This window comes from Girardinichthys multiradiatus, chromosome 11 (assembly GCF_021462225.1).
Source record: "Girardinichthys multiradiatus isolate DD_20200921_A chromosome 11, DD_fGirMul_XY1, whole genome shotgun sequence".
In the NCBI taxonomy this organism is placed as follows: domain Eukaryota; kingdom Metazoa; phylum Chordata; class Actinopteri; order Cyprinodontiformes; family Goodeidae; genus Girardinichthys; species Girardinichthys multiradiatus.
Window position 1 is genome coordinate 3,061,352 of NC_061804.1, and position 25,168 is coordinate 3,086,519.

A 25,168-nucleotide genomic window follows, 5' to 3' on the forward strand; every position below is an offset into this window, starting at 1 on the left:
GCCCACTTTGCAGTGAAACTACAAAGTTTTTGACACCCTATCTCTTTATTTATATGCACAGTTCAACAGACAGTTCAGACAGGGTGTGTGTGTGTGAGACAGAAAGGAGGCTGGTTCACACAGAGATAACAATGATCTCACACACACAGGGAGGAAGGCATAGTGCAGGTGCCTTGCAACACAAAGTTTTTACATGAGTGATAACAAGTTTTTGCACCCATCCAACAAGATCCATGGTCTGTGTTGAAATTTAGGAATTTACGAGATCCCCCTGAAGGTTTGGGGGCACTAAGCAGCGGCTAATTTCGCTTATGCCTTGGGCCGGCTCTGAAGAGAAGAATCAGTTAAATTAACTGACGAGATGTAACTTTTATTTATATAAAAATATTTCCATTAGGATTGTTGCCAAACCTGATAGATAACATGAAGTGAAATAAATGAGCTCTAATCAAAATACTAACTCTTAGCGTTTTTATTGACTAAATCAGTTAAATTTTCCATGCAAATTTAGAAATTTATTTTGCAAATTCCTTTCAAGTTGCCAGGCTTTAATTAAAACATTCAAATATAGATCAGAATCTAGCGTCCAAGTAATGAAACTACCATGAACATATTTGTAACCATATGTTTTGTTACTCATTTATCTCACATAGCTGACACAATAGCTTGCGAGAAACTGCTGAAATTAAAGGATCCTCCAGAGCTGGTTCAGGTTTGGGCATGATGTGCCCTCCCCTGCAGGCTCCCGCCAATCTACCAATGATCCAGCTGGTAGATTACATAACACAGCCTGAAGGCTTTGTGCAGAGCAGTGCTGGGCCGCTTAGAAACCTCACTGGGAATCGTGTGTATGCTCCCCAGCCTTTCTGCGGAGGCTGAGCAGAAGCTGGAGGGCTATCTGGAAACTGATTAACTACAACAGACTCAAACCATTTCAAAAACATGACACATGCAAAGCTGCGCACCTCATTTTCTTCACTGTGTGCTACATTTAAGTCTCCTCTTTCTGTCTTGTGGAAACAGTAGACTCTCTGCCTACACACTAGGTCCAGATCTACCCCTGTTGGAGGGGTTTGTGCAGCTCTGAAGGTTTTTTCTGATTTTTTGGCAGATTAGACACCCTTCTCGGCAGCCAATGTCGGGCTCTTTGTTGTAAGTGGAACGCGGCTGCATTCAGCATCACTCGGTGACGTCTGCAGTCGCTCCTTCGTTTCCGTGCTGCTTCATGTGCTCAGTGTTACATCAGAGGAGCTTTATAAATCATCCAGAGGTGTGCTCCGGTTGTAAGGTAGAATGAACAGACGCTTTCCTTGCTGACATCTGCTCATTTATGAGCCTTTGGCAAATCATGCTGCTCAGGTTTTACTGTTTATTGCGAACAGGCAACACATCTGCTCAAAGTCACTTCTGTTCTGCTGCTACGCACTAAAAGTCATCATGGATGTAGCTCAGTACATCCCAAATGTGAAACCACATACTGTTTATGCACTTTTTTTCAGCATTTTGCAACCTACAAACCCACAGTAAGTTGGACATTGTTCAGTTTTTGTTTATTTTGTCACACTTAAATGTTTCAAATGATCATAAACGACATTTAATAACAGACAAAGGTAACGAGAAAATATCCAATGCAGTTTTCACACTTGCCTGGCCCTGTGTGAAAAAGTAACCAGCAACATGGTAAATTATGAAAAACGGGTTTAATTTCATGACCTACACCCAGGCCTGATTGGTGCCGGACCTGTAGAATCACACAATCACTCAAACAAGAACCTATCTGCCAACATGAGGTAGGCAAAAGATCTCAAAAAACAGCATATAATGTCCTGCTCTAAATTCAAGAACAGATGTGAAACACTGTAAATGTCATCTAACAATCAGGTAAGGGTTATAAAGCCCTTTATAAACTGCCTTTTGCATTTACTCATTTGATCTTTTTCTGATATTAAAATTGGTTCTGAAACATTTGAATTTGACGAGAAAAAGGAGAACCAGAAGAAATCTGTATGGCAAATACTATTTCCCAGCACTGTACATCAAGGTCATGCCTCCGTGTCATGGCCAGATGTGAAGCCAAACTACCTGAAATAATTAACTGAGAAAGTCATCGGGGTGTTGTTCCATTCCCGGAAGAACATTTACACGGAGAGTCAGAAGAATAAAGTTTCACATTTTTCAGGTTTAATCACATCCTTTCTATGTAATGTTTAATTGCCCTCCATCTGTTAGAATTTCATTAAGCTTACAAATGCTGGAAGAGCTTTATTCCTCAGGCAGTAGTCTGCTAAACTCCCAGTAAGAAGTAGAATATTTCTTACTCAAATGCAATTGACAAAATAATTGAACGTGAAATGCCATACCATTGAATGGCTTAACGGCAGGCTTCTTCGACTACTGTGAACGTTCGCTGTACGTTCTCTTACATTTGGCTCATTAACAGGGCTGTATTACCTGTACTGCAGCCATTCGCCAGGAAGGATCTAAAAATGTATTTTATAGGACTAGGATTCGTCCATATATGCATTTTCCCTTTTAAAGTTAGAACTGCCTGATTATTTGAATGGTAAAATCCAGATTATTTAACACAATTATTTAGGAAGTTTGGAACCATTGAATTTAATTCTCTTAAAAACTAAATATGTGTACTCTTGCAAAGCAAACTGTGGTAAAAAAAAAATCTATTTTGTAACATTATATTTGTTAGTGTCTTGAACTGAAATTGAAAGTCTGATGAATGTTTTCCTCTCTATCACTACATAAATTTTATCCAGTTACTGTAGTTTGATTTCATGCTTCAGTTATTTGATTGCACTGAATACCTATAACTTAAACATACGTTTATGTGCATAATATTAGTTTAGATTTGTATATATGAAAAGAAAAACCTTTCATTTTCAGATAGATAACGTGTCAGTTGAAATCCCAATTTAACCTTCCTGAATGCCTTATTTGAATCCCTTTGTTTTGTACATTCCAGCTGAGTGTTAGGGGTGACTCTTTTTATGGTTTAGCTTATTAGGCTTATTGAGCCTTTCAAACATATATTCTTCTGGTGCATACTTCAAACAAAGGGCTGTGAGCTGTGCTAGCATATATCATAACCAAAATTAGAGTTTTCCAAGGATTTCTGTTATTGAAACAAAAACAGTTGTAATTTTTAGTTTGTTCTATTTTACCTTCCATTATTTCACCCTCCCTTAACATGCTTAAAATAATAATAAACAAATTGTATCTCTCAAGAACCTGTTTGTAACAATCATAATGTCCCTACCTATGATCAAAGCCAGAACTACACTTGTCTGCTTTCTTAATTCCACCTTTATTAATAAGGGAAAAGCTCATAGAGACACAGGGTTTTATATTAAGTACAATGCAATTATTGACATATTGATTTATTGGCTTCTTAAAGGGTTGGGCAATTTTCAGAGATTAATTGTGACCTTTCAAGGTTCCATATTTTCAAGATATATGGAATTAAATGGTGACATAGCTAGACTTTTTAGGTTACATTAGTTTTCTTTTCTTAACTTTGAACATGAAAATTTGCATTTTTTCCCACTTTTACATAGCTAAAATTAACATTAGCATTTGTTAGTAGAATCAACATATTTTTTATTACTATTACCTAGGTAATATTTCTGTAATATTTCTGTAATATTAAGACAGCTTAGTATTTTTTTATGACTGTTACCCGGCACATATTTACTATAGGATACGTTGGTAGCATTAGTCTATTTATTCATTACTATAACCTCGCTAACATTACTCTTAGTAGATGTTTGTAGCATCAGCTTAATATTTTCTATTCCAGTCTACCTAATATTATTGTTAGCATACATTATTAACATTATCATATTTTATGTACCAATACATAATTTTACCATTAGCATATGTTATTCTTAATATTTTCTTTTATTATTACTCAGCTAATGCTACCATAAGTCGCCATTACTAGCGATAACATAGTATTTTAATTGTTATTACGTAGCTACTGTTAGCATGCCTTAGTAACATAGAAACGGGTTTTAAATTACAATTACCTATCTAATATTCCAAAAAATACCATGAGCATAATATGTTATTATAGCATAATAGTTTTATAACCACTGCTCAGTCAGTATTATTAATAGTATATTATAGTATTGTTGGCATAGATTATGTTTGTAATTTTAGCATGATTGAGAGGAAGTGTGGAATTAAACCGTGACATTACATTGACTTTCTAGCTAATTGTGTTTCTTTCTTACCTTTAAAAATATAATGGTTTGCATATTTTTATTACAATTGCCTAGCTTATATTACTGTTTATTACAGTCGTGTGCTATTTAGCTTATCTTCCTACCTATGATAATAATTTAAAGTACAAGTACAAATAAAAGGCTTATTTTGGTTGACTTAATATTGTTCTTGCAAAAAATATCCAGATTAAAATTGCTATGAGGTTAGCTTGCAAACAAAACGTTCAATCATAGCTAAAATGTTCACACTAAATGCAACATATATTCTGCTTAATAATAAACATAGGTCATGGAGCACTTACTGTTGAAGTGGGATGATTATATAGATTCATAGCATAATAAAATTAATTTTTGTGGAATTTGTTTTTAGTAAAAAACATGCATCTGCTTCATCTTTTAAATTGAAACAAATGAGAGCTTTTAACGATAAACCTTTATTTCATTCCTGAATATGTGGATAAAAAGCCAGGATCTGTGACAATGTTCTAATTCAGTCTTATAAAGCCTTTCATCCAATGAATTGTATTTAGGCGACTGTGGCTCAGTAGGAAGAGTAGTTATCTTACAATCAGAAGGTTGTGGGTTCGATTCCAGCTTCCTCCTGCCATATGTCGATGTGCCCCTGGGCAAGGCACTTAACCTCAAGTTGCCTACCGATCTGCGTATCGGTGTATGAATGTGTGAGCGTTAGTGAGTGCGATTGGGTGAATGTGGCGCTAGTGTAAAGCGCTTTGAGTGGTCTGTATGACTGGAAAAGCGCTATATAAGTTCAGTCCATTTACCATTTACAAATGCCTTAGTCTGGATGAAAAAAGAAAAGGAGGGAAAAATTCAAGTGTTTGACCGTTGTCCGTGTACAAGAGGATGTAATGCGGAGTTATTTGTTGATTTCTGCCCTTGTAGAGGCGGCATCAGTGGATTCCTGCTGCTTCCCATCAAAATGTAACAGACCAAAGCGCCACATGGTGTGTGTGAACCGAGGAGACAAATTAATTCATCAAAGTCATTTAAAAACCATTTTGAAGGGAGACAGAGCAGTAATATGCCACAATTTGAGGTTTTCTTGGCACACTGTCTGTTACATAATCCTCTCCTGCCCTGTTGAGAATACTGTGCTCACATAACAGAGTTGAACACACTAATTCAACATTTCATTTGGAAATACACATGAAAAAAAAGCCAAAGTGAGGCTGGTAATAGCCTGAAGCTCTTCTCTCTGATGCTTGAAAAAAGCTCCGCTACCTTGTAGGTTGGATATGAGGAATGCCTGCTATCAGGGAACTGCGCCCAAACAGAACATGTCTATAGAGCCGAGTGAGTTCCTGTGGATCCCCACTCTCACCTCCGCTTGGCACAGAAAAGGGTCAATATTTAGAATAATGAAGTGGGAGCTTGTTCTATGGATTTGGCAGCAGGAGGACTGACACTGCTGACTGTCAGTCACTTGCCTCTTCGTTGCGATGGAAACAACCTTGCTGCTCCACTCCGGGGCTAATTCTGTAGAAGAGAGAAAGCGATGAAGGAAGGCAGCAGAAAAAAAAAAATCTGCACGCATGAGTCATCCGCTAACACATACACCCAAAGCTACAGTATTATCGCTACGAGCAACCTGTCAGAGCTCCCTGCGTGACTGTAGCTTAACACAGCCGCCGCAGAGACCGCATGAGGGAACAAAAGTGACCGTAGACTGTAGAGGTCCACAGGAGAAAGCAGTAATCACCTCCAACCCAAGCATTCCACCACATTTTCACCAACATCCAGGCCTGGGATTTCTAACCAAGGTCTCCCAGCAGCCAAGAAGCTTAGAGGAAAGTATTAGTAGATGTTCTTCAATAGCTGCTGTCTTCTTCCATTCATAGCACTGTGCAAAAGTATTGAAGTGTGTCTCCTAACATTATGACCACCGACAGGTGCCACAATAAAGTCCTTATTGTGGCACCTGTTAGTGGTTTGGACATACAGTATTAGGCCGCAGGTTTTCATATGTCCTCAAAGTTGAGGCGTTAAAAGCAGGATAAATTGGCAAATTAAAGGATTTGCACAGGGACCAAGCTGTGATGGCTAGATGACCGAGTCCAAAGTGGTCCAAGGAAAGAACATTCGTGAACCGCGGCAACAGGCTCGTGTATGGCCAAAGCTTACTGATGCAGAGTAAAGGTTGGTCCCTATAGTCTGACCCAACAGACGAGGTTCTTGAGCAGAAATTGCTGAAGAATTTATTGCTGGTTTTGCTAGAACAGTGTGCATCCCAAGGTAGTTCTAAAGAACCGTTAGGATGCCCATGCTGGTCATAATGTTTTAGCTGATCAGAGAATAGTGCATTGAGTGCTAAACATATAAGGAAAATGGAAATATATAAGATCCGGCAGGAGCCGGTATAAGTTTCCCACAATATGATAACCCTGGTATGACAGTCTTTTTACAAACATGTTAAATCAAATTTGTAACATGAGCTATTTGCTTTGAAGCAAAAATATAGAATAAACATCCACTTGTTGTTTTAACGTTATGCTCTTTATAAAAAACGCTTTCACATTTTTATGATGTTACAACTATAAAACTAGGATTTTATGCGATAGACCAACACAAAGGTTTTTATAGCAGTAAAGTAGAATGAAAATGACACATGAATCTTAAAACTATTTACAAACGTTCTATGCATTTGAATTCAGCGCCTTTGTAGAACTATGGCTGGCAGTAATTCTGAACTGCAAGTATTTTTGAACGTGTTTCTACCAGCTTTGCAGGTCTAGAAACGGAAACTTTTTTAACCTTTTCTTATTTGTAGCTCAAACTCAGTCAGATTGGATTGTAATCCATCAGATTGGATGGAGAGCATCCGTGATGATCAAATATCAAGTCTTGCCACAAATTCTCAATTTGATTTAGATGTGGACTTTGACTGAGCCATTCTAACACATGAATAATGGTTTCTGGCTGCTCGGCTGTTGTCCTTGTAGAAGGTGAACCTCCATACCAGTCTCAAGTCTTTTGCAGCCTCTAACAGGTTTTCTCAGTGCAGAGCCCCAAAGTAAAGTATCCCAACAGTATTTTAATGCCACTACCATCAGACATGATGGAGATTCATGGTGATGTGCAGTGTAGGGCTGCACAATATAAGGAAAAGATGTAATTTTCTATACTTTTACTAAAAATTGTGATGTCTATATGAATTACAGTTTGTCTTTCCCTTGATATTACGCAGTGTCACCTACTATTTTCAGAGAGCTTTAGAATCTGTTTAACAATTAGCTGACTTCCTAAAGAAATGTTTTAAACAGGATTTAATTTAGGGGTGTGAGTGTAAAGGGGCAAAATATATAATATACTGTATATATTTACACACACTGCACTTCAGATTTTTATGAGGAAAAAAATTAAACACCATTTATTGTTTGCTTTCAATTTCACAATTATGTAGCACTTTGTCTTGGTCTACTACGTAATATAAAAGATGTAAAAGTTCAAGTGGAACAAATACTTTTGCAAGGCCCTGTAGCAACGTTTACAGATAAAAAGTAAGAGGAAACATTCTGGAAAAAATGTTCCCAGATCAACTGATTAAAATTGGTAAAACATACACAGAAAAATTAGGAAAACGCATCAAATCTTTTAATGGTCTCTCCTATAGGCTGGAAAAGTCTTCTTCCAAAGCCATTTTTAGTTTCATCCGAGCGTCTGAGCAAACAAAGTCTTTCCTCAACCTTTCTTTATTTTAAAACAAACACTTGGCCAGGAAGCCCTTTGCTCAGAGGACACAGTGACACACTCCTCCTGAGCAGTGCTGGCTGTTTAATCCTGAGCAGCGTGTTTATGCTCCAAACTACATCGATCTTGTTGTCATTTACGATCAGTTGTGTTTATATGTGTATTCCTAAAGATCCTGCTCCTTTGGAATTTACAGATATTTTCACTGAAAATACCAGAGTTTCTTTCCGGTTGAACCAGACGGACCGGTGCTGGTCGTGTGCAGCAGTCGGTCGTGTCGCTGCTGCAGTGTGATGGTGTGAACAGAGATTAAGCTCCCCTTTAATCCTCCTCCGCTCCACATGACCTCACTCTGATGCACGAGCCAGAAGAAGTCGTCATTGGTGCGTCGCGCCATCTCCTTGGCGGCCGGTGGCCAATCGGAGCCAGTCGGCTCAGCATCCACCCCCACTGGTGCTGCCAGTGGTGGAGTGAGGAGGGGGAGGAGAGGAATGTAGTTAGTTTCTATGAATGGAAACATGGAGGAGAGGATGCTAATGATGAGGAATCCTAAATAGTGACAGTTCAAGTGACTCCACCCCTATGTTCATCATGTCCCTCTTCTTTTTATCAGAAATAGTATTTTATATAATCACAATCTGTAATATATCATATTATTTTAGCAGCAGTAGTAATGGTAGTTACATCTTTGCTTTTGAATAAGAGTAATTAGATCATGTTCCACTTTTTATTTTAATTTATGTTCAATACGGCGACATTGTGTTTTAGTTTAAGGTTATCAGACTGTCAGAATACGAGTACAGCCCATAGCCATGTGATTAACTGTGGTTACAGATGCTTTCAATGTCATACATACGGTGCAATACATTTCTCACACAGACCCTGAAGAGTTTGGGTCAAAAGACTTAAATATTTTTACATTTAATAATTTCAGTTTTAGGCCTTTAAAAGGTCCTGATTTTCTACACTAAGTCTGAAATGACCTTTGACAAGGTATTACATTTTTATTAAATTTGATTTTTGCTTCTTTTTATTTGTTTTTGTATTGTGGGAGAAATAGGTTTGTGTATTGTGGCAATTTGTTTCAGTACCTCTGGGTGAATTTGGTCATTTTTATGCTTTAATAAACCTACAAAGTACATGATCTATGGCAATAAAGAGCCCCTTCGGAAGACATTTAAACCCAGACATTCCTGTAAATGCCTGGAAAAAAATATCCTTCCCAAAACAGACTTATTTTCACTTCTTTAGAGAATTAATATTAAAATGTTTTGGTTAATTATCCACATGAACTGCTTTGTCAGGAAAAAATGCATATTTAAGAAGGTTTTGCTTGGAAACAGGGATTTCAGTAGTTGGCTAAAACCTGTTGATAATTACAGCTGTAAAGCTTACTGTGTATGGAGGCGTAACTATGTGTTAATAGACTGGATTCACATTCCAGAGATGAAAAATACCAATTTTCACCTGCTTAAGTTATTAAATATGTTTAATATGAACTGTTAAGTTAACATTGAATTCTTTTCATAAATCACGATTATCCTAAAAGGTCTTAAAAAGTCCTAAATTTAACTTACTGAAAATTGCTGAGTTTAAAGATGTGTATAAAGTAAAATAAATTGCCATCTGTTTAATTGCAGTAGCGCATCCACCTTTATTTTAAGTGCATTTGTGCAGCAGGTAAAAAATATCCCCTGTTAAACAAAATATTAATAAAAACCACAGAACATCATTTCCTTCCGCCACTTGTTTGATACACGTGTCTGGTAACATAATTAGTTTCTCTTAACCAATATTTAAAATGGGAAAGACAAGAGAACATGCCATTCAGGTAAGGTAGATGTGTTAATTTGCATAAATTATGCAGATTAACACACATCTTCCTTTCTATGTTTGCAGCACATGTTGGAAAAAGGCTACTCATAAACAAGACAGGACAAGGACCCAAGTTTAGGAGAATGGTAAGGGAGGTTTAAAAAGATCTCCATAAGAAACATCTGGCATCATCTGATGACACTAAAACTAAGCAGCAAACGCTCCAAGTGGTCCTGGTGTGAAACAATGGATGAAGAACATAAGCCCACTGTTGGGTACGGTGGAGGGTCTGTGATGCTGTGGGCCTGCTTCTATTCCAAAGACCCTGGGAAACTTTGCAGGGCATCATGAACTTTGCAACCAGGACATTTGGAATAAAAATCTGCTGGCATTCACCTGAAAATATCAATCTGGGTTGACCGAGGTTCTTCCATCATGAGGCCAAATCATAATGGAAATGGTTCACTTGACACAAACTCAAGCTTCTTCCATTGACACCTTTAGATGTAAATCTTATTTTAAACATAAGAGGGTGAGAAAATGTATTCAAATGAAATGTTTTGTGTTGCGGATGTATCAGCCTATGACAGAATTCATGTAAAATATGTTCTTGGTTTTGTCCTGGTTCTGACTAACCCAGTTTAGTTTGGATAAAACAATCCCTGGTCCTGAATAAAGTATGTCAGAACCAGACTGGGACTATTTTGGTCTCCTTATTATGACCTCAACATCATCATGACACCAAACCTATCACTGCCTTTCTCATATTTTTCCATGCTTTGTCTAAATGACGTTGTTGATTTGCCTGTAGAGTAAAAATGCGGTATTTCACTGACGTAGTGGCCACATTCTTTCAAGCAGAACTTTTCTCAGGAGATTGCTATGGTTACCGCTTTATGGGGGCATGCTGTAACTACTCAGCTCCTCATGCATCCAGCCCTTGATCCAGTTTGAGAATAAATTCAAGGACCTGACAGAACCAGTTTCCATGGAAGGTGATGCTCTTGAATATTCGCTAAACCTGAAATTCATCCATTTGCTTTAACTTCCCAGCTGAATATAATTTTTCAAGCCGTTTGGTTTTCCCTCCGCCCACCACACGTGTTACAATTAACGTTACAATTAACTAACAGATGTTGCTCACAAAAATGTCCCTAAATGAGTCAGGGGAAAAGGAGGGTGACTCTTACTTGAGCAGAGATTGTAAACGATGACAGCAGCAGCTGCATAATCATAACCGATAGAAAAGAGTTGGAGATTAATTGAAGGTCTGCAGCAGGGTTTTAGAGGTGCCAAGATTTTAATAGCAACAAAAAGAATGCTGTTTAAAAGAAAGTGACTTAAAAATCTAAGATTTCAGTATAATCTGCACCAAACCACCGGTCTGACAGGTATATAGTGTTCTTTTAAATACACTCAGCGTAGAAAAAATTAGTACACTCCATTAAATATTTAATGAAAAGGTGATTTCATTACATGTAAACACCAAAAATGAACCTTGTTTTATTCATCAAACAAAAGATGCCAGTGAAATGTCTTTTCTAGCTGAGGGAAAAGTTTTGACACCCTAATGTTATCCTCTTCTGCTGAAATAAGTTCAGTGAGATGCGTCTTGTAGCCATACACCAGTTTCTGACATCAGTCTTACCACTCCTCATGTTCGGCTGTGAGATGCTTGAGCTGTGAGGTTTCTTGCATGTAGAGCCTTTTTCATTTCACTCAACAGCATCTCATTGAGGTCAGGATGTGGTCTTGGACTCAGAACCTTCCATTTCCTAATTCTCAGCCAGCCCTTACTGGATTTACTGGCATGTTCTGGGTCACTGTCATTTTAATGGTTCCAGTTCAGCTTTCTTTACAGATGGTTTTACGATTTTCTCAAGCACCCTCTGATACACAGAGGAATCTGTAGACTCTTTGATGAGGAGCTGGGCTTATCATGAAAGAGGCAGGTTCTGCTGCAATAAAACATCCCAAAATCATGACACTTCCACCTCCATGCTTCACACTTGGTGTTATGTTATTTTCCTGGAATGCTGTATTTGGTTTATGCCTAACATGTCCTCTGTTGTGGTGTTCAAATGATTTAATTTTAGACTCCTCTGTCCAAAGAACATTATTCCAGAAGTCCTGGTCTTTGTCTACCTTCTCTCAGGCAAACTTTAGTCTGTCCCTGATGACATGCACTTTTATAAAAAACAGTAGAAAGAACCTGCTGTGGGCCCTGTAATTACAATTTAGGGTTTTTCGAGACTTCTTTTAGCATCTTGCAGTCTTCTCTCAGGGAGAACGTCCTTGGACAGCCAAATCTTAAGCATATTAGTATTTGTTCTGAATGGTTTAACATTTTTTGGGGACCTCTTTAAATCTCTTACCAGACTCATAAAATGCTACAGTCTTCTTTCTGAAGGTCTCAGGCAGCACTTTCAATCTCACGTTGTTCTCTCTCACCTTAACAGTCAGAAACACACCAAACTAAATGTCCGAGGATTAAACAGGGCATATCTCCTTCAAATATTTTTGTAATGTGCCTGTGCATAGATATTTAATCGATGTTAAATATCCATACATCCATTCACGGGCTGCCGGGCTTGACCAGGCAATGTTTTTCCAGTCTGTTATTGTATAACTTTGGTGAGTCTGTAGAATTGCAGTTCTTAGCTGACAAAAGTGGCATCCAGTAAGATCTTCTGCCGCTGTAGACCGTCTTCTTGAAGGTTCATCATTTTGTGCATACAGAGATGGTATTTTGCATATTTAGCTTATAGCAAGTTGTCATTTGAGCTGCTGTTGCCTCTCCATCCTCTGGAACCAGTCTGTCCATTGTCTTCTGACATCTGGAATCAGCAAAGCACTTACTGGATGTTTTCTCTTTTCTGAACCACTTTCTGTAAACCTAAGAGATATTTGTGCATGAAAATCCTACTGGATCAGTAGTTTCTGAGGTACTTAAACCAGCCCACCTGGCATCAACAACCATGCCATGTTTAAAGCCATGTTTAAAGTCCTCTTCCTTTCCCATTGATGCATTTGTTATTTTCAGTCAGTATAAATATTGACAGAATAAAGGAAGAATAGATAAAAATAGGACAGAACTATCTATATTATCTATATCTATATTATGGTGCGTTCGAGCTGGCTCAGATGTTGGACCTGGGTATGACGACACGCTAGGGATGAGAAAGTTTTAGTTGCAAGTCATAAAACGGTGGGTTTGCTAATTTTAATACCAACTACAATTGGCCATATAAGGCAATAATCTCTGTGTTCAAACAGTAAATAAACATGTTCACAAGTAGATATTTCGCAAAGTACAATGTGTGCCAGTGGTTTAATGAGATACAGAAGGGCTTATAGTGTCGTGGTGCGACATTTTGGACTTTGTTGTGGTTTTGTGTTTTGATTTTAGTTTAGTTTGGTTTTGTAGTCATGGTTGTTTGTTTATTTCCTTCTACTGCCTCCCAGTGTTTGTTGTTTTCTCTCCCCTCCCTCCTAGTTCCTTTTGTTGTTGCTTTTCTATTTCTTGTTATGGTTTTCTTCTTCTTCTTCTTCTTCTACTTCTTCTTCTTATTATTATTATTATTATTATTATTATTATTATAGTTCTTTGTCTCCCTGGATTCTTTATCCTAGTTTCTCATTTAGTATCTCCGTGTTCATTTATGTTAGGTATTTGTTCTCTTTCTTGGTTTAGTTCCTCGATTTTGTTTCTATAGTTCCAGCCTCCCTTTTTAGGTTAGCTTTAGTTATTGTTTACTTTTGGTTTGCACATTTTCTAGTTCTCTGTTTCCTTTTCTGTTACTTCAGTCAGTGTTTGTTTAGGTTTTCTTTATTCTACGGTCAGGGTTTCTTTATGGGTTCTTTGTTAATTATTAGGTTGTAGTGTTCCTCCATTTTCTCTAGTACTCTGTTTACTTTCGTTAATGTCTATTTTTGATTATGTCTTAGTCCAGCTCCTCTCATGTCCCCTTTGTTTTCTAGTTAGGTCTCCCTAGCAACTATCCATATTCCCTCAGTTTTCTGCAGCCTGGTCCACACCTGTTTTCCATCCTCCTCTGATTTCCTACCTCTGGTTCTCATTGGTTCATACCTCACTCCCCTCTGCTTATAAGCTCTCTGGTTCTCTTTCTTCTTCGCTGGTTCCATTCGTTCACTACTCCGTTCACCAGCCCGTTCACTACCCTCGCCTAAGTACGGTGTCTACTATGTTCCTGCAGCGTAAACTTTGTAAGTTTTTGGATTTTCGTCTTGTGTTTGTACCTGCAGTGTTTTTGCTATGTTTTGGGATTATTCTTTGAATAAAGAAGAAGACTCTTTTAAACATGCAGCTGCCCAGCTCTTGTCTGCGCTTTGGTCAATCTAAACCTCAGAACGCGACATATAGTCTTTATCAGCAATGTTACTACATTCTGTGTGCGCACCGCCATACTGGATACTCTACTCTGAGCTACACAGAAGGCTTTAACTTTCCCAGAATTCCGACTTCAGTCGGAGTTGCTTTGGTTGTTGTTTTTCCGCCTGGGCACTCCGAAAATCCATTCTACAATGGTTAGAATGTCTAGATGCTGAAATCTACACTGCAGCTATTTTGCGATTAGCTGATTTGCTATCTGTAATAAACAGATGTACCTAATAAATGGGCTGGTGAGTGTTTTTGCTATAACCAAATAAAAATGTCGGCATGTCCAAGTAAAATTATATGGCTCTGTAGCACATATTCATTAAAGTAGACCACAGTTGTTAAAATCAAGGCTGTCAATGACCTTTTTTGCAGTTACTAATCATTTCTGCCCAGAAGTCAACGGAAGGCCAGGGAGCTTTACATTTTGATTATGTGTAACATTTTCAGTTCTCACTTGTTACAGATCCTGTTGTTTTTATTTTGCTTGATTCTCATATGAAAACAATCTTGAACATGGTGAATTGTGCATGTCCAAGCGAGTAGAGATTATTCTGTTGCAATTCAAACTTGGAATGATAATTTAATGCAGCAGCAGAATGTACTTTACCCACATTTACAATGTGTCATTAAAATAAATCCTAATATTAGGGAACCTAAATATGTTTGTACTTAAGGCTTTAAAGAACATCAAGGTCAAATGGAGATGATCAGTGTTCAATTTAATTAAAAGTCAACAGTTAATATTGGGTCTTTAATAAGGTGAAAAGAGAGGTCTCCTTCATATGTTGATAAAAATACTGAGCGTTAATACCAGATAGGATTGTAATGTTTTTATTGTTGAAAGGTTTGTGAGGTTTATGAGCAATGACGACTCCCACAAAGTGCAGAAACTACATCACAATTAATCTGGATATATTCTGCTCAGTGTCGCCGGGGAAATGTCTAAATGGCTTTTAGATGCATTTGATTATTTCTGTCAGATGATTGTCACTGAGGTTATTTGTAGGTGCTGTAGTTTCCATGGAAATAAGAAAATTTTCTGTAACTACTTCAGGGTTAAACTTCTTCAACTGCTTTAATGAGCTGACAGAGCAAAAGAAAATAAGATAAGACCCATTATAATTTTTGGTGAATGTAAATAAAAAAAATGAAAGAAAAATCTTTAATGCCTTAGCATTCTTCTTGCTTATTTAATTTTATAAAGGCACAATAGGAAGGAGTTTGTGTTGTCTTGTTGCATGATTAAACATGTGCACTTCCCCAACACCATGCACAGTTAATCCAGCTCAACCTGAGCCATGATAAACAAGAACAATCCCACTCCACTGAAGGAGGGAAAACCTTAGAGATGTTTTCTCAGGAATTCAGTTAATATCAAGGCTGTACGTAAGCAAATATGTGTACTGTTCTGACATGCCTGTTTGCAATACCTGTTTGGATAACATACTTGTCAAACAGGACACAGATTTAAACATAAATGTATTACAGTGTTAGTGGGAAAAAACAAGGCAAGAATTAGTTTTTTTAATGAATGAGTTATTTTTCTTGACGCAAAGAGTTGATGTGTGTTTTTCCTATAGAAGCGATTTACTATTAGCAGCTGTTAGCTTAACTTTGATTAGCCATTAGCTTGATACCAAGTAGCTCTATGCTAAATTTTTAGTAGCTGTTTGCTTGACTTCAGGTTGTTGTTAGTTGAACTTTAATCCTAAGTTTGAATCAATGTGATCTTGACTCAGTAGCTGTTAACTGGAATTTGATTAGCTGTTAGCTGAAGTTTGAGTCACAGTTAGCTTGATTTTGAGTGGCTGTTTGCTTGACTTCCAGTTGTTGAGTACCGGTAGTTATCTATGTCTAAAAGCATTTATATATGTCTGCATAGTTTAATTATTCCTGCAGTATACATGAAAATGAGCTCATTTAGCTGTTTCTGTGGGCAGAACCATGAAAGCCTGGATTCATTAAAGATGTTGAGGCTTACTGCTGGGCGAGTTTTTATTGATTAAGCTCATATCACTTGACACCTGAGCCACAGAGGGCCTTTTCACTCTTATTTGTACACCGTTGTGTTCAGCCAACCCTAGTTCATTTATTGGCGGAAATTAAATGCAGTGCAGGCTTCGATGCTAGCCTGCTGCTAAATGTTCAATTAATATGAACCAGTATCAACTGAAGAGGGTGTGCTGATTAAGAATATGTGGTGGCAGATTTACTGTTAAAGACAATATGGCTTCTGATTGCAAATCATAAACTGCACTTGTGGGAATGTCCAGTTCTGTGGGTGACACTCAGAGACTGTGTTAATCTACAAACAAAGCCTTCCTATACTGGCTGTGTTCAGATACTTATTGAAGTATAAATATTGGTAAAATGATTTGGAAACCGATGATATCCAGCAACAAGCTCTGCCAGCTGTGAGCGGTTATTAAATGTTTATGAGCAGAACTGTAGCTGTGTCAACATGTGGGATTAAGGGAAGTTGCACCAAACATCTCAAGAAAACAGTAGCTTACAATTTTACAATGTTAAGAATGCAGAAATATTTATTCGTATCGAATTTACTACAGATTTTATGCCTGACAGCTTAAACTTTCACAGTCAAACCTGTCAAAAGTATGACCTGTTGCAACTTAAGACCATGCTGTCTGGATTGGCTGATGGATTTGTAGCCTTAGCTTGATATTCGATCCAAGAATGATGTCAGGACTGGGTGTGATAAAGATAATGGATCAGATCTGCCCCAGTTTCCAATTCCACCCTCTCACAGAACAGTGGGCACCAGTTTTTAGGAAAATCATGTACGTTTCTGTAGAGAAGTAGATCTGGCTAAAAAATAGATATGTTTCTACATGAGTCACAGTTTAACTTGGAGAGCTTTTGAAGTGGTTTTGAAGTGGCTTCAAACATTTTGTTAACCACTGCATTAGATTATCTGTAATCTGTAAAGCAATGCTGTGTATTACTGATCTTTATTGGATGGATTAGCAGGACATTTAGTACAAATATAAGTTTGTTCATTTTTGTACCAACATCAGGAAGGCAGGATTTACAGACATGATTTACAGCAGATTATGAGATTACTCTCTTGCTTAGACATCATGACTACATAATGTAATAGTTTCACTACATTAAAGGAAGCTTTGGGCTTCCCTCACTAATTTAGAGGTAGTTAAGCTCAGTTCAGATTTATTTGTAATCTAATTGTGAGCATCACGGAGAGCATCCATACTTCAGATGAGCATTGTTGCCTGTATCTGGAGATGTCGTCATGTAGAGTTCAGTTCAGTCCTTGAAATGACCCCCTTATCTTCATCCTTTCTGACTCTTCTTAGCTTTAAGAATAGACCTTCAGCATCAACCCCAATGTTGTGATGAAATGTTTTAAAATGCGCAGATGCCGGGAGTTTTAATGAGATCAAATCAGCAAATCAGTCAAGAATGATTTCTTTGATCAAACATTTGTGATTTTTTCTTAAAAGCCCATTTTCTGCTGTCAGTCAAATAAACTGGATAAAGGCTAAATGACCCTGCTGACCTCCACAGAGGATTACTGTAAGATGATTTCTTTCCGTGACCCATTCATAACAGTGTCGTCTTTTCTTACCACAGCAACTGCCCGTGCTCGCTGGCTGCCGCTCTGGCCAGAGCCACAGCAGACAGCCTCCTTCAGTCCGACCTCTCCATCCACAACCTCAACAAGGCTGTGGAAGATGGAGCTGACCCATTACCACGTGAGTCCCCGGGGAGCCCACGAGACTGCTCTCTCATTCAAATTAGGTCTCGCTCTTCATCACTTCACTTCATCCCACACATACACAGGCATAAAACCACCAGGGCTGTGTCCCACTTCTCCATCACAAAGAGCAATAAGTGGGATTTGACCGCTAGAGGGCAGGAAGAAAACTCAGACTCACTCATAGCTGGAAGCTGGGACATAATGTAACAGTGCTGTGCAAAGGTTTTCAGGTACCCCTCATCTATTTATGTTCTGCATCCACGGGGCCAGACTTTCCTATAATCCTTCTAATATTGTTATAATCAGCAGTCAGACAGACAATCCACACAGTATAACTGTATAATTAAATATAATTGAGATTTGGATTGATGGAAAATTGGATTTTGAAGATGGTTTCCCTCTTTGGATTCAACACGTAGAAAGGAATTTGATGTGTGTTGATTTGTACAGTGGAAACAAAATGAGACATGGTTTGCCAATATTTGCAATGTGTGATGTATTTATTTGTATTGAGCCTCCTTTACCCTGACACCCCTAAACAAAATTCAGTGCAACCAGATGTCTTCAGGTGTAATCTGCGGTGTAATCTGCTGCATATAATGTAATCTCAGTATAAATACAGTTGGTTTGTGAAGGCCTGTGGAGTCTGTTAAAGAACATTAGTGAAAATAAACACTGCACGTCACCCTCAACATGTCATCAGGAAACAAGGTGGTGGCAGCATTACTTGCTTCAGCATAGACAGGGAAGGTGCCCAGAGTTCATGGGAAGATGGATGGAGCCAAATACAGCACAGTCCTGGAATTAAACCTGTTAGAGGCTTTAAATAATTTGAGACTGTGTCAGAGGTTCGCCTTTAAGCGGGACAGCAACCCTAAACATGTATCCAGAGCTTGGAGGGATTGGATCACAGCATGTTCATGTGTTAGAATGGTCTAGTCAAACCCCAGACCTAAATCCAACTGAGAATTTGTGGCACGACTTGACATGAATTTTCACAGACGCTCTCCATCCAGTCTCACTGAGCTTGAGCTATGATGTGAAGTAGAATGGAAAAAAAACTGGTAAATACCTGCCTCAAAGATGTCCAGCTGTAATTGCAGCAAAAGGACTAAAACATCAAATCCAAATAAAATGAAAGCTTGTGGTTGTAATTTGACAAAATAATCAAAACTTGCAGAGATGAGGATACTTCTGAATACAGCATTACCTTTTTATGTAGGTTCGAACAGTTGCAGTACAATTTCTTATTACCGTTTAATTCCTGGTCTGATCTCAGATTTCTCTCACAGCCATTTTATGAAAGCAAGGGCAAAATGCTACAAAATGTCTTTGGTCAACCTGAAGAAGGAGAAAATGGGTCAGAACACAGAAACTGTTGTTGTTGCGACGCTTGGAGTATACCGCCCCTCTTCAGACTAGTAAATTATTGTGCAAAGAATTTCCATCTTTGAATAATTCTTCAGTTTAGAGAGATTAAATCTGCTAAAAACATAGCTCCCTACACAGTTATTAGCATCCCTGGAATAACGCCTAACACTAAACCCATAGACTGCTGGAGATAGGCAGGCACCAGCTCCCCCGCGACCCACTATGGAATAAGCGGTAGAAAATGACTGACTGACTGACTGACTAAACAGTTGTTACGGAGACCCCATGTTTGCTGCATTTCTCTAACAGTGACCATTGTAGATTTTGTTTTATCTTTAAATGTATCTGCTATTAAGACACGTTTGGGTCCTTGTCCAGTGTGGTTCATCACAGTTCCAGTTGTTTTAAACGTTTTCAATATTCAATCTGACTGTAGATACGGTCAAGTTTAGTCGAGTAGCTATGTTTTGTTACCATTTCATTACTTTTGAAGATCAACACATACTGTATCTGTCTTAAGTTACTGGCATGTCCTTTTGTCATTCCCATTTTGAAGACTGGGTAAAAGTAGTGACTAAAAATTTCCTAGACACTCCCATTAACCTAAAAAAGTTTTAAAAAATACCTGGCTGCCAATTATTGCAGCATCATTGTTTTCATAGAGATAAATGTATGCTTTAACAAGGAACTAGCTCCTCAGCAGAAAAAGTGTGCTCAAGTGTATTTACATATCTTTCTTAAAAATTAAAATAGAAATTACAAACTTTTTGATTATTATTACGTTTAATTTCAAATGAGATTGCAGACAATGGTGATCATTTACAAATGGCACACTCTGTTAACGATAAATGCAAGCAGGAACATTGCTAACATAGAATGTGATCTAGATCATCCATGTCAGATGAAATAAGAAGGGAACAATGCAACTCTCCTCTCCAATACCCTACGCCAGAGTATTGGAGAGGAGAGTCCGACCGATAATCGAACCTCGGCTTCAGGAGGAACAGTGTGGTTTTCGTCCCGGCCGTGGAACACTGGACCAGCTCTATACCCTCTACAGGGTACTCGAGGGTTCATGGGAGTTTGCCCAACCGGTCCACGTGTTTTATGTACCTGGAGAAAGCATTCGACTGTGTCCCTCGTGATGCCCTGTGGGGGGTGCTCCAGGAGTATGGAATCGGGGGCCCATTATTAGGGGCCATCCGGTCCCTGTATGAGCGGAGCAGGAGTTTGGTCCGCATTGCCGGCACTAAGTCGGACCTGTTCCCGGTGCATATTGGACTCCGGCAGGGCTGCCCTTTGTCACCGGTCCTGTTCATAACTTTTATGGACGGGATTTCTAGACGCAGCCAAGGGCCGGAGGGGGTCTGGTTTGGGGACCAGTGGATTTCGTCTCTTCTTTTTGCAGATGACGTGGTCCTGCTGGCCCCCTCTAGCCAAGACCTACAGCATGCGCTGGGGCGGTTCGCAGCCGAGTGTGAAGTGGCTGGGATGAGGATCAGCTCCTCCAAGTCCAAGGCCATGGTACTCGACCAGAAAAGGGTGGCTTGTTCTCTTCAGGTTGGAGGGGAGTTCCTGCCTCAAGTGGAGGAGTTCAAGTATCTCGGGGTCTTGTTCACAAGTGAGAGAAGAACGAAGCGGGAGATCAACAGACAGATCAGTGCGGCTGCCACAGTAATGGGGGCGCTGTGCCGGTCCATTGTGGTGAAGAGAGAGCTGAGTCGAAAAACAAAGCTCTCAATTTACTGGTCGGTCTACGTTCCTACCCTCACCTATGGCCATGAACTTTGGGTCATGACCGAAAGAACGAGATCCCGAATACAAGCGGCTGAAATGAGCTTCCTCCGTAGGGTGGCCGGGCACTCCCTTAGAGATAGGGTGAGGAGCTCGGCCATCCGGGAGGAGCTCGGAGTAGAGCCGCTGCTCCTCCACATTGAGAGGAGCCAGTTGAGGTGGCTCGGGCATCTATACCGGATGCCTCCTGGACACCTTCCAGGCACGTCCCACCGGGAGGAGGCCCAGGACACACTGGAGGGACTATGTCTCTCGGCTGGCCTGGGAACGCCTTGGGCTCCCCCTGGAGGAACTGGAGGAGGTGTCTGGAAAGAGGGACGTCTGGGCGTCTCTGCTGAGTCTGCTGCCCCCGCGACCCGGTCCCGGATAAGCGGAAGGCGACGAGTACAAGTATGAGTACAATGCAAGACACACGCGTTTTCTCTCTCTCCCTCCCTGTTGATCCCTGCTTCTGCTTTCGTCTGTATTTTTCTCAGAGCCTCGCTTTGCATATCCTCCAAAATTGTAAATTAGGGATTTGGTCAGCTGGACTCTCAACGTAATTGATCAAATTTTTTCAACGGGAAGACAGGGTAAAGGAGAACCTTCTTGTCCAGACGGGACGTTCTTCTCTGGATACACAATGGATTCTTGGCAGCAGTGGAAGATTGTGTACCTGACTATGATGTTGGTCGAGGACGTAGAAGATGTGTACATATTTGGACTTTTGATAACAGGATTTCTGCTTTTTGGAGTTGGTGGTTACCTGACTTATTGAGTGATTCACAAAACATGGGCGGCTGTTCAAAGCTTTCCAAAGCTGCCTGTTGGATGGAGTCTGTAGAGCGATCAACACTGAGAGTGAAATGTTAAGAGAGCAGAATCTCAAGCTGGACACGATTCTTGAACAGAATCGCAGCCTGGCAGCGGTTGGACTCAGAGGTTAAAGGATATAATCTTGGAGAAGTTGTACGCTCCAGATCTGTGGAAAATACCAGAAAGTTGGCTATTTGGATTTGCAATTGAGACACACCAGTAAAACTCTTAAGGTAGTTGGAAATTCACAACTCCCTGAACATTTATTGTTTTTCTAAATCTGGCGCCCCAATGTGGCCTTGGCAACTTCTGCTAACTGGCTATCGACAAACTATCTCCTGGATGTTATATAAACACGACGCTCTTCCCCAGCACTCCCCTACCAGCTGTGTGCTGATAGGACCATGCGGCCGATTGATAAAACTTCCACCTCTCTTCTCAAGGACAATGGCGCTTCTATCAGTGTTGACAGTCTAATTCTTGCAAACACACTCAGACTTGTATATATTCGCACCCTCAAGATTCCACCATACCCTTGCTAAATTATTCAATTCAATTCAAAAATACTTTATTAATCCCAAAGGGTAATTAAATGTTGTTATAGCTCATATTATGAAGGTTTCCTCAAAGAGCCGTTGTAGTTGCTGATGGCTGTGGGCAGGAAGGATCTCCTGTAGCGCTCCGTCTTACAGCATAATATTATGTGTGTGTTGCTTACCCCTGCTGAGGTTTTTTGTACTATTTCAGGCTCTATTCTGAGCAGAATAGAGTCTGAAATATGATTTTCCCCCCCTCCTATCTTACTTTACCTAAATGTGTGATTTCATTACTTTTCAAAGATTTTCAGATTTCTCAGAAGGATTACCAGCAAAAGCCAAATATTATTAGTATTTGAAAATTTGGACTGAAGCTGTTTTTATACCAATGACCAGAGGTTTTTAGATTTCTTAGAAGGATTGTATTACAACAATTTCATATCAGTGAAAGTTAAACATTTAAGTATTTAAAACGTCTGGACTAAAACTGTTTTATACCAGTGACCCAGCTTCTCTACTTAGACTTCAGTGAGTGCCCATTACTGCTACTATTTGAATGATGGGATCACAACTGCCTCATACCAGTGACCTTAAGGATTAATATTATCATCTTTCTCATAGCACAGGATGAATTCCTTACCACAGAGGACTTAATTAGTTAATTACCTCTATTAGAAAGATTGGATTAGAACCAGCTCTTACCAGTAAACTCCCAAGGATTATTAGTGTCATTTGATTTGTTTTTCTGTATTTGATTTTCTGTATCATTTTAAGGTTTTTTGTCATGTACAGCGGTTTGAGTGCCTTGTTGCTGCAAAGCGCTATATAAACAAACTTGACTTGACTTGTCATACATTAATGCAGAAAATCTCCACTGCAGTGCAAGTGTAGACTTACAATGTGACCATTTTTCATTAAACACTGTGTGTCTCCAGTTATCAGGAGCAGAAAGTCAAAATCATCCGTTAAATTCAGTATAATTTGAATTGTAATGTGATTTATTTCATGTATTTATATCTGGTATATTTGTAATTTTTCTTACAACATGCTGGGTCACACACTACCCCGACAGGCTCATTAGTGTATATGTTGCATATAAGATGTGCTCTTAAAGTAAGAAACAATCTCTAGAGAATATGCCAAAGTGTACACATGCTTTGAATCTGTAAAAGGGTGTTAGTGCGGTCCATTTTATTTGGAACCGACTTGTTCTGTGTCTGTATTTGTCACAGAGATGGAGTCAGTGAAGATGGCCCGGCTGGTGTTTAACAGACTGTTTGAGACGTGCTGCCTCTGGCAGAAGGAGCTGCCCTTCCACCGCCGTCCACAGCCATACTATGAAACGTCCATCCACTCCATCAAGAACATGAGGCGCAAGATGGAAGACAAGCACATCGTCATCCCCGACTTCAATACACTCTTCAACATTCAGGTAAACTTAATTTATGCAAGTGTTTGTGTACAAATGCCTAAACTTAAGGATATTTATCTATCATATGTATCTTTTTCTGATCGTAAGCTAAAGTAGCTAAAGTACTGGTTAGTTCTGCCAACAATGTTCCTACATTTAACTATTATTCTATAAAGGCAGAGCACTTTGAAATTTCACAAGAGTTAAAAATGGAACTATATTTGGCAGTTTTTATCTATATTTCATACTTTTTTCACTTTCAGACAAGATCAGCTGAAAAAATACATGAAGCAGACAATTGGAAATTTGCTGGTTGGCATTAAAGGTGATGACACTATGCATATCTTTGCATGATGTAATGTGCAAAGATAACAACAAAAAAAAGAAGGTGCAATAACCTGCTTGCACAAGTGTACACACCCTTTAAAACTTTGTAGAATCACCTTTCAATTCAATTCAAGCATTCATTATTCCTGAGTACACAACTACCATCAACTATAGTTAATCTGATTGACTCAATAAGTTCATAAGTCCTTTTGAAGACTTCACAGTGGAACAGTTGGTAGCACTGTTGCCTTGCGGAAAGAAGGTTAAAGGCTTGTCTTTTGCCATAGAGCTTGCATGTTCTCCCCTTGCATGAGTGGGTTCTCACCAGGTACTCTGACCAACTCCCAGAGTCCAGAAATATGTATGTTAGGTTAACTGGTCTCTGTAAACTGCCTATAAAAGTAAGTGTGTGCATGCAAGGTTGTTGCCCTGTGAGGGACCGGCCTACTTGGATATTTACTTATTTGCAAAGTCATAGTTTGTAGAGAGGTTACAGTTTATCTAAATGCTCTAACTGTACAAAGGTATCAACCAGGAGAAGGCTACTAAAAACAATTCCACTGCATGGACAATGGCAGAGTCAAGCAGTCATCACTCATCTAAAAAGTATGGGATGGCAAACTGAACTTTGTTTTCTAAATCTGAATCAAAAGATGAGACATAGACATGGCATGCAGCCTGCCAAGAGGCCGATAGCAATACTGAAAGAGCTGCAGCAATTTCTTTCTACTTCTTGTATTGTGCCGGATGTGGGAATAATCTCCTGTATTCCCCATAAGTCTGTACTAAGGAGTAGGGTTGCAATACAGAATATTTTTCTTCCAAAGAAAACATTCATGCCAAAAATCCTCCAAAACGTTACTGCAGAATGTGTTATATTCTGATAAAAACTTAGCATGAACACCTGAGCTACAAATCCCAAAAGTAAGGCTCAAAACACTGAGCATCACCTGAAGAACACCATACCCACAAGGGAATATTGTGGTGGCAGCATGACGATCGGGGGTTGCTTTTTGCAATTGAAATTTAGGTTTT

At 39.2% G+C, this 25,168-nt stretch overlaps 1 protein-coding gene across 1 annotated transcript in view; it reads left to right on the forward strand.

Moving 5' to 3' along the window:
* Nucleotides 1-25,168, forward strand: part of ppm1e (protein phosphatase, Mg2+/Mn2+ dependent, 1E) — a 61,298-nt gene that overhangs the window by 23,257 nt on the left and 12,873 nt on the right. The window contains exons 3-4 of the mRNA XM_047379046.1: nt 17,773-17,894; nt 23,628-23,827. Of these exons, the coding sequence (XP_047235002.1) occupies nt 17,773-17,894; nt 23,628-23,827 (322 nt within the window). The remainder of the gene's footprint in view (nt 1-17,772; nt 17,895-23,627; nt 23,828-25,168) is intronic.